Genomic DNA, 10,557 nt, shown 5'->3' with positions numbered 1-10,557 from the left:
GGGTGGATTTAACTGCAGGTTCCCAGCACCTCTGTGCTTTTCTTACATGTTTAGACCCTATCCCAGAGTTCAGAAGTTTAAAGATATCTGCAAATTGCAATTTATGGCTGATATCCTATCACATTTCTAGACTCTACTGCAAGGCAAAGTCTTTGGCAGTGTCAGGGAGTTGTTGTGTGGAAGGGAATTAGTAAGAGGCTTAGATGGACGCTCTTTATTCATACATACCAGAGCAAGCCCTCAAATTCAGGCCAGTTGTTCAGCCTGAGACATCAGTTAATCAGCTGGTGTAGTGGAGGGGCCAGCTGTGTATTGCTTTTCTACTGATGTTATAACAACCCTATTACTATTACACTAATGATATATCAGACCTAATTAATTTTCCCTGGTTGCCACCACCTGCTTCTGCTTAGATCAAGGGCTAATGAGCAGTTGACAGTAGTTAATGAGCTTCTGCAGTGAGCACTGCAATTTCTTCACTGACTAAAATGGTTATCAAGGGCACCGTGTTCTGCTTCCCTGGGATATTTGGCACCATTAGGTCCCTCCCCTGAGTGTTGGGAGGAACCATCTCCATCAGCAAGAGACTGCGGATGTCATCCAGAGCCCTCCTCCTCTGAGTAGTGGAGATGTGCTTTTGTCCACAGCTTTCCAAACTAGATAGAGAGTAGAAATAGTCAGTTCAGCTGTGGCTATTTTACTCGTGACATGTTTTAATGGTGACAACCAACCCAAGCAGCCATGGCATCACCGTCCTTGCAACGGGCTTTATAATGGTGCTGTTGGTGAGTTCTGCTCTGGTAGGACTGTTACGGTAACCTTGCCTTGTCTGAGATGTTTGATTGCTGTATGGATTGCTGGTAGGGATGAGGATCTGATGAGTGCGCAGAGATTTAGGAGCTGATCTGCACTTTCTTGCTCTCCCATTCTTGACATAGGGACCCAGGTGTCATTGCCTTGCTGTGTGCCAGCTATAAAGTGCTATCATTATAGTGCAATTAATAACTTGCTGATGCCAGATGGATACCTAAACTCCTTTGAAAATCAGTCTGAAATGACCTTCCTGAGGTGGATTAGAAGACTTAGTTCACTGCACATAGAAGTACTGCAGGACTACCACGCAGCTCTGGTCCCAAACACCTTTTCAAATTGGGACACAGCATCCTTAAAGCCACATGGGTGTGATTTGACAACTGAGTCCAGACATTTGGCTGGCTGTGTGAAGAGACCTTTAAAAGGCAGCGGGACAAATGAGAGAAGGTGACCATTCAGGGCAAGAGGCCAGCAGTGGTTGCCACAACTGCCTGAATCGATAGCCTCAGCATGTTTAGATTCCTGCAATTTTAACTATTTCCTGCTTCCTGAGCATTTTATAAAGAATGTTTTCCATCTTTCTCTTGTTTTTGCAGAACCCAGTCTGGGGAATTAGCCCAAGTTTGCCTAGCAATAGGATGAAGAAGAAAGTTGTTTAATAAGTGTGGTGGGTTGACCTTGGCTGGACACCAGGAACCTCTGCCCTGGTGCCTGGAGCACCTCCTTACTCCTTCTTCATTGACTTTGGTGTCTGCAGAGCTGTTGCTCTCACATACTCTCACCTCTCTCAGGATGCTGTTGAGCAGGGTTTATTTCCCATTAACTATACTAAGGTCATCACTGATGGGCTCAGCCTTGGCCAGTGTTGGGTCTATCTTGTAGCCGGAAGGCATTGGCTCTGGCTGGGGGAACCTTCTGGTACCTTCTTATAGAAGCCACCCCTGCAGCCTCCAGGCTGCCAGCACCTTGCCGCACAAACCCCATAGAATAAGAGATGCTGCTCTGCAATGAAGAGCCCACCTCCAGACAGCTTCGTACAGTGTTGCTCAGGAAAACAAATTCAGGTTGTTGCAAGCTTGTTGGAGCAGTAACTTTGCTTTGAAAAACCTCTCAGTAAACAGGTTGGCATCTCAAAACCAACTTGCTGTTTTTCTTTCTCCCTAAATTGTGCTCATCTGCATATCAATGGGATTTGTTGTTTGGATTCTCTCCCTCTCCTAAATCTACTGGAGACATCTAAAACACCACAATGAATGTTTAGATGATTAACCATCTTTGTGATTACGCACATTAAACTCCATGAACAGAGCTTTTCTCCCTATAGAGTCAGTTGTGGCTCCCAGAGCCATATGGAGGCTCTGTGGTCCTATGCAGACTTGAAAGCAATGTCCCTGTCATGTTTCTGCCTCTGCCAGTGACTGACGATGTCTATGTGGCCTCCCTGGAGCCCACACGTCTGCCTTTGGGATGGCCAAAGGTTCCTGAGCTTGGGACCCCATAGCACAACCAAGTTTATGCTCCACTAAGCTGCTCACAAGCATGTAATTGTTACACAGTCCTTATCCTAATGGCTGTGCTGTTCTGTCAGAAACATGGAACAATTCTTTATTTAAAAGAAATATTCTGATGATTATTCACCACAGTGTTGACGATGCCCAGTACACAGCAGAAGTGTGGCAAGGAGGAAGGGGCAGTGCTTCAGCAGGGAGAATCTTCTTGGTGGCAACTTTCATGTCAATGTGAAGTCAAAAAAGGAAAGGAAAAAGTGCAAGAAAGAGAAAAGTTTCTGCATCCTCAGTCATTTCTGAAACCAGGAATGTCCTGTGTGACCAATGTGTCTCAAGACATATTAACAGCATATTCATTCCCTTCTACTATTCTGCTTTAAGGAAAAAAGACAAATTATGCCTTGTGAAGAAGCCATTTGCTATAAAGTGTAAAAATGCTTTAATATTAATATTTTATAATAAAATTCATGACATATTTATAAACACTCTATCAAGCATTTACAACTGAACCACAGCTGAGAGCTTGGACCGGAATAAATAAGCAAGGACACAGCTAGTATGAAATATACATCTTAATTTTTATAATCGTGTGTGCTTTATTCTTTACACAAATGGAATGGATGCGCGAGAGTATTTACACATAACAGGAGTGTAAGCTGGACAAGGGTATTCTGTAAACTCCAGTTCAGATTCTGAGTACCCCACACTACAGCTGGACTGAGAAACATCCTGCTCAAGAGACACGCGCCGGCCAGCGTGCCGGATGGAGCAGCCTGCAGAGCACAGGCTGCTGCACTTGGAGACTCGGAGCGGCCGATTCCAATTGGAGAACACAAATCCAGAAATTAAAAGGTTGCTATCCCACTAAGAGCCAACAGTGTTGCCTTTTTAATTCCTTTTTTTTTTTTTTTTTCCTTTTTTCTTTTATTTTTCCCCAAAAATACCTTGCCTAGGATGCTGGCTACCACCCATCCCCAGAAATGCTGTTTTACACCAGGGCAAGTTGCCTGAGCTGTAGGTCAGGGCCATAAGCTGCTAATGCAGTGTGAGGGAAGATGGATCGCATCTCATGCTCCTCACCTTAAAGACAGAGTCTCAAATGGGGTGGTGGTACCTATTGCTCTTGGTGAGATGTAAGTGGGGCTGAAGCCTTCTGAAAATCTGGCCATAGCATTTGACCCATAGGGTATCTTTCTGTTCAGCAATTTCACAGCCCCTACCTCAAAATGATCTTGGTCTGTGACTTGACCATCTGGGTGCTGCAATAAAGTAAGCAGTAGATAACAATGGAAAGAGCTGAGCTACTGTTTAATCCTGTGGCCTTGGTGTTTTACAGTAATGCTAAAAAATATGTGTAATGGGGAGGGCAGATGTATAACTTCAGGTGGTGTAAATGGGATGGGCTCCACTGAAATCCATCATTGAATCGTAGGAAGGCTTGGGCTGGAAGGGACTTTAAAGATCGTCTGGTCCAGCTCCCCCAGTGGAGTGACCGTGATTTACACCAACTGAGGATCTAGGCTAGCTGTATGCTGAATAGATTTTCGATGTTATTTGCTGTTAGCCTTGATGCTGATTTGTGACCTGGAACAGTAACCTTTTTTTTTTTTTTACATAAAGACAACCTCATTATTCTGAACTAATTGACAAGATGTCTGTTTTTTAATGTAATAGGAAAATACATTTATTCCACCAAGGCATGGGCTTGAGCACATGAATGCAGTTGCACAGTGAACCGCATGCATAACATGGCAGACAAAATGTTCAAGAGAAAAAAGGTTGAGAATCAAAGCTGTGAAGGATAAAAGACCACTTTCTCTGAACACGGCAGATATTATGGCTTTGAATCTGCAGCTTAAAGAGAAGATTGAGACTTTATCCATTAACACTGTTTTTCCTACAAATACCCTTCTGTGTTGTCACTCACTGAATCCTCTGGTCATGGATACGAATTGAAGAACAAAGAATAAAATATAAGGAAACCAAAAGAGAAATACAGTTTGACTGAGCAAGTAACAGCCAAAGTGTAACACCAACAAATGCTCCATAGAAACCTAGTGTAAGTAAGTAGGCGGTTAACTAGGACACTGTCGCTGGCTCGTAGTGGTTATCAGCTCAGGTTCCACACTGCTCTCCAGGATGAGGATTTGAAATTTCAGTGCAACGGAGAGATTTCTTATCCTTGACTTTCACAGAGTGGTTCCTAGGACCCTATCCACACCGGAGCATCAAACCATGCTAGCTACAAACACAATTACAGCACAGAATATTTATCTAGAAACAGCCTTTACTACCAAAGAAATTACAAAGTGCTAGCATGGACAGGGTACCTCTGTAGGAAGGGGGAATTAAGCAAGAAAGAGGCGCTTTCACTGGTTGATGGTCAGACCGTAAGACCAGTAAAGAGTGCCGTGTCACTGAGCCCTGTTGGCAAGCTCTCCATGAGTCAGTGCATGGAAGGTGTTTTGTGGCAAGGAGAAATAAATAGGTTGTAATATTGCACATCTGCACAAAGCTAGCAAGATGTCATTGTGATCGTTCATGGGTGGACAGAAAGCTGTGATCATTTTGGTTCTGCTTAGACCCTACGGTGCTACACACTGTGCCAGAACATGAGAAATAGCACCAGGGGTGTGATCTGGCACTTTTCCTAAAGGGTCCAGCATTTGCATTTGTCTCATGTTTAGACACTTGCAAGTCTTTTGTATGGACAGGAAAGGGATTTGATTATGCTGTGTTAGCACCAATATGGTCTCAGGTGCCAATTGCTGTGGGTTGTGAGTTTGGACTTTGTATGGGTTGGTATTTATTTTGCACCAGATGTAATTCTGCATGAATTTTATGTTTCTCTTCCTCCTCCCACTACCACCCAGCATGATCTGAACAGCTGCAATGCAAAATAGAGCTGCAGCTCCGAGGATGCTGAAACATGGAACGCAAAACATCAATGCACAAAACAAATGGGAGTACAAGTCCTAAGGGAAATAAGAGCTCTCACTTCTTCTCTTGGTGATTTGGTTTTAAATATAGGTTTTATTTAAAAAAAACACCAAAAAAAACCCAAAAAGGGGAAAAAAAAAGAAAAAAAAAAAAAAAGAAGTGCAATGGCAACTCTAAACTGGAAGCACAAACAACAGACAGGGGAAAATAAATAATGTTCCTACAGTAACCAAGGACTGATGGAAAAATTGATTGTACTCAGCCATAGTGTTACTGTTCACTGTAAAGCACAGCACATGACAAAGCAAAACAGTTACTAGTAGGATAGTACCGTAAAAGGCTGCATGCTGAACTAAGAAACAAAAAAGCAGATGTGATTGATTGCTTAAAAACAGAGCTGAAAATTAGAGTTAGGTTCCTGCTTTAGGATACTTGTTTGTTGTTTTTTTTTCAGGTCTGGTGGGCTATTTCCCAAGCTGGGGCAATAGTACTTTGCCAGCATGGAAAAATCCATGGCTTCCGAAGATCTGGGGTCACCCTGTGGATTTCTGCAGAATTATCCAAAATCCAAGCTTTTGTTCATTTATATTTTGTAAAAATAAAGGTTTCTAGCCCTTCTGGTTTACAAAGCTCTTGGAGACTCAACTGAAACCCTTCGTTATGAATCTGCGCTGGCCAGGCAAGTAAAATAGTAGTTACAGAAGTGTGAACTTCTCAAAGTTACCATAGTTGGGCAGTAAGTCAGAGGCCACCTTAGGGCCACTAAAATGCCCATGTTTTTAACCCCATCACTGCTGGTGGCTCTATTGCAAACATCCAGCGAGTTGCGCTGTCCGCGAGGTTGGCTGGATGGACCTGTCCGCTTGACAGGGAATAGAAATGTAAGCTTCAAATAGACAAGTAACTGAGGAGTCTATTTAGCGTTTGCCCTTAAAATGTCCTTAAGCATTAGGTTACTGAAGCCACCAGCTAAGAACCACTGGACTCCTGCGGAGCAGCAGGCAGGAGAGTGGTGGGTTTTACAGGAAACTTGGTCCAGCAGCAGCAAAGGCAATTCAGTTTGCGATCCTATCATCTCCTGCAGTTGTCCCCTTGTGTCAGCGTGAAGAATGGTATCAATGTACAAAGGAAGGGTAATGAGAAGCAAGATAAAAATGCCTCCTTCTTCCCTTCCGTGCACCCCAAACTGCAATTCCACAGATTTCCCCCAAATCCCTCACAAATGTCCATTGCCTCAGTTTTTGCTTTTAAGACCCTTGTTGACTGTGAAATGAATGAAGATACAAGTTATTTGCTGACCTGCCTGCCTGCAAAGAGAAGAAAGATCAAATGCTTTTGTTAATTCCTTTAAAGAAACAGGAAGAAGAAAAAACCATCTGGGGGTGAAGTGTGACTCCCTCCAAAAGAGAAGTTATTAATTGCATTCAAGCACTGACAAATCATCCACTTCAATTTAAAGATGCATTATCCTTTTGTGATTAGAAAAGGTCCTAGATGGCAGTCAGTTCAAGAGATCTTTCCATAGGAGTTTGTCACGATTAAATAGAGGCAAGGGAGAGGATTAAGTTGAGAGAAAAACAAGATGACAACTAGAATTTAAGGAATTATCTTGCTTGTCATTAGCAATAGAGAGTCTGTTATGGAAAAAAAGGGATAATGCAACTTGATGGTCCTCTTTACATTTTACAGTCACACAAGGGTGTAAATATTTAATCTTTCAATTAATCTTTACAAAATATCTCACAAAAACATTTGTACCTATAGAAATTAGTTTCTATACATCAATATATTTTTATTTTTATAAATTATTCCATCTTTAAGTGCCTTCTATCAATATAAATGATAAAATAGACAATCAAAAATTTTAAAGCTTTTCCCAGTTGTATCCCTCCTTGTCGACATAGGTGCTGTGAATCCTCATACATGTGTGTGTCCACATGGGAATGTGTTTGTGTGCACGTGTGTGTGATGTGAAATGCTTCCATCCTCTCCCACCCTCAAACTCCATTAAACTATATTGTAATTAGTTCCTGATGCAATAGTGTTTCCAAAGGGGGAAAAAAGAAATGCTTGACTTGGTTTCAAAACTCAAAACATGTGCATAGTTACCAAAGTCGAGGTGTACCAACTACAAATGTGCAATGACAAGCTTAGGATAGGACCCACCTCCTAGTCAAGTCAAAGAGTATTCTACCAGTGACTTCAGTAGGAAGTGGACCAAGTCCTCTGAGCTTGATTTTGCAAGGTGCATGTGGCCCTGATCTAGCAAAATGCTTAAGCCTGTGCTTAGCTTTGAGCACATGAATAGTCCTACTGGAAGTGATGGGACTGAACGGCACAGGGAAGGATCACAAGGGACTCCAAGTCAACAGGCTACTCATGTGTAAGAATTGGGGTCAAGTGCTGAGCGCCTTGCAGGATCAAGCCCTATGTGAGGTTCAAGAGCTGGGAGCTTCTCTTTAAAGCAATCAACACACTGAGCTCAGCCATTGGAATCGATCAGGATGTCCGCATGGGCACAGGAGGTGGCTAGCTCCCCTTGACAGAGGGTCTCCATGTCAGAAGTTTATACCTACAACTGGTGCTCTGAGCACACAACAGATTTGCTTTTTATGGTAGAAGTCTTTTTGTTCCTACCCTTTGACCCATCAGTGTCCTTCATGGCTTCAAACACTTTGTGTTGTACATTCATCAAAATTCACATTGACTGCAAAGAACATAAATGCAACAAAAACAGGAAAGCCTCCAAATAGTATATTATAGTTTTCTTCTAAATATTCTCCCGTCATAATCAGAGGTGCAGTGGCTAATTTATAATTTTTCCTTTGAAGGAATCCAGATGAAAGGCCCAGATTGTTCTTCAATTACAAGTTTGCATTGATTATATATATCTTCTAAGCTATCTCCTTGGACAATAGCTGCAGTAGAGAAAACATATCAATATTTCTTTTAATTGACGTATTCTACAGCATCCAGTGTTAGCAGAATTTCAATATACTTATAGATACTGATGAAACAAGAAGGAATACACTGTGATGTTCATTATGGAAAAGTCATACCCCTGCAGATGGCAGCTAAGTTCAAATCAATGGCACCTCCCCATGGCAGGCATCGATCCCACTGCTTGTAGTAAGAACACTGAGCTAGGCTAGTTTAGAGATCAAGCAGTTCTGTCTTAGGGAAGGGCAGAATGGTAGGTTCCCACTGTTGCAAGTCGAGCTTTACATTTAATTTGATGTAGAATCTACCACAGTTGTGAGTAGCAGCAGATTTACACCTTATTCTTTCACTGACATGGTTATAAGAAACTCATTCTTGCTGCAAAAGTTAACTAGATCAGGCCCAAAAGACACAAAGCAGTGTCTTTACTCTTAAATTCCTTGTCCCACCAGCAGGGATATAGAACTGCAGTTCAGAATACGTGGACTGTCAGCATTGTGGAGGGACAAACAGGGGCTTCTGAGTGTTAGCCACAAATACCAGCCCCCTGAGTAGGGAGCTGCCTAAAGCTGCCCAAAGGAAATGCTGGGACCCAGAGAAGGTCTTGTATCTTGCTCTTTTCCAAGTCAGGAAGAACATGCCTTTTTCCTTCCCTCCCATGAGCTTAAGCTCTTGCCTTGAGCTAGTGAGGAATTATTTGGTCTGTACAAATGCAATGACGCAACATTTTTACTGACTTTGTTTAATGAAATTTTGGGTAAGGGAAGGAATCAAATTCATGCGCAGATATTCCTTCAGGGCATCAAACCTTTGAGGAGCTGAATGTCTCAACTGCTCTTGAATTACAGGGAAATAGCGATCTCAAGCCAGTAGTCCTTACTATGGGCACACTATACTGATAACACTCTAGGCCAGAAACAGAGGTGATCCAGTTATTTTGCAACAAAATACTATATCTTGGGGAAAAGAAACTGTTTTTAATAAAAACATACCTGTAAAATATTCTCCAAATTCTTGTTCTAATTTAATTGCTCGATCGTAGGTTTTCTTCGCTTGCTCCTCTGTCAGACGTTTATTCATTTCCCTAGAAAAACAGGGGAAGTAATTAAAAAGTTTAGATTCTTACCAGAACAGCTTTTCAAAACATAAGTTCAACTGAATCACAGGTGGATTGAGACTAAGACAACAATTAAGCAGCGAAACTCTTTTCTTCCATGAGTTCTTTGGCATTTTCAGTACTCTCATTTTATTTTTATGCAGTATAAACCCACATTTCCAGACTATTTATCTTTTTTCCACTAAATGTTTATTTTGGGTCCATTACTCTGCACTCCCAAGGCCCAAATCTAGTAACTGCTAACTGAGATGGCCTTGTGGCATCAGGAACCCATAGGTAAGTCTGGGAGGCTTGAGGTCTCACGGACTGAGCACTTGGAGCGCTCTTGCCTCCAGAGCTGAACCTTCAGAAACCTCACTATCTCTTAGGCCCAAAGCTGGCTGTCTGAGCTGAATAAGATTGTCCAAAGTGGGGTTTTGATAGAGGCTAAGGTTCCATCAAGTGAAGTGAAATCATGACTAAAGGCAGGATGCAGCACAGAGTTTCCTGGCCCTGTAGAAGGAATCCCGGAGTCATTGTAAAACCTATAGGGAAGCCCTGAAGCACCCAGCATGTCTTCCAGGGAGACTTCTTGCTTCAGGTGGGACATGAGTTCCAGATATCATAACAAATCAAACTGATTCTTTCCAGTAGAAAGAGCTGAGTGGAAAGGAAAAGAAAGGAAAAGAGGAAGGAAGGAAGAGAGGGAAGAGGAGGGAAGGGGAGGGAAGGAAGGAACGAAGGAAGGAGGGAGGGAGGAAGGGAGGAAGGAAGGCAGGAAGGAAGGAAGGAAGAACTTTCAACCCATTTGTATGAACAGGAGTAAGATATGGCAGATAAACCTATTTTTTTTGTGTTGTAGTAGTTACATGCATAAAAAAGACTGAACACAGTTATGCTGTCATAAAAATAGCCTCTTTCTGTTCCCACAGAGCACTGGTGTACCATGTTGAAGTTCTCCACACTAAAATAATAGTGTTTATTAGAAAGGTGTTATATCTGTTCATCCATGCACACCCTACGACTCACCACTGCTTAGGATAGAGTATGTATTTGTTCAGCCAGGCCCTGTGTGGTTTAGTTTCCTTGCTAAATAAATGAAATGATTCAGAATTATGTCATTATTCTCAAGACCGTTCTTTACAAGTAATTACACTGTTTATATTAAAGGAGTTCTCATTGCTATTAGAAACTCATTTTGGGTGCTGTTTGATAAGATAAATACACATTAGATAAAATAGCTACAAGGTTACCTGTGGA

At 42.1% G+C, this 10,557-nt stretch overlaps 1 protein-coding gene across 39 annotated transcripts in view; it reads right to left on the bottom strand.

Annotated features, from left to right (window-relative positions):
• Window positions 1-2,736: 2,736 nt before the first annotated feature.
• The window catches only part of DLG2 (discs large MAGUK scaffold protein 2), a 1,002,605-nt gene continuing 994,784 nt past the window's right edge, over window positions 2,737-10,557 (bottom strand). For all 39 annotated transcript variants that reach the window (XM_061343348.1, XM_061343335.1, XM_061343334.1 and 36 more), the window contains 2 exons: window positions 9,194-9,285; window positions 2,737-8,179 (listed from right to left, as the gene is read on the bottom strand). In XM_061343348.1, coding sequence (XP_061199332.1) covers window positions 8,073-8,179; window positions 9,194-9,285 — 199 coding nt within the window. In that variant the 3' untranslated portion in view covers window positions 2,737-8,072. The remainder of the gene's footprint in view (window positions 8,180-9,193; window positions 9,286-10,557) is intronic.

The sequence above is a fragment of the Neopsephotus bourkii genome, unplaced genomic scaffold, assembly GCF_033783945.1.
Source record: "Neopsephotus bourkii isolate Nb327-2 ecotype Australia unplaced genomic scaffold, CSIRO-AGI_Nbou_v1 NB_1825, whole genome shotgun sequence".
NCBI classification, from domain to species: Eukaryota; Metazoa; Chordata; class Aves; order Psittaciformes; family Psittacidae; genus Neopsephotus; species Neopsephotus bourkii.
Note: the sequence above shows the minus strand (reverse complement) of the source record. Positions and strands in the feature narration are given on the sequence as shown.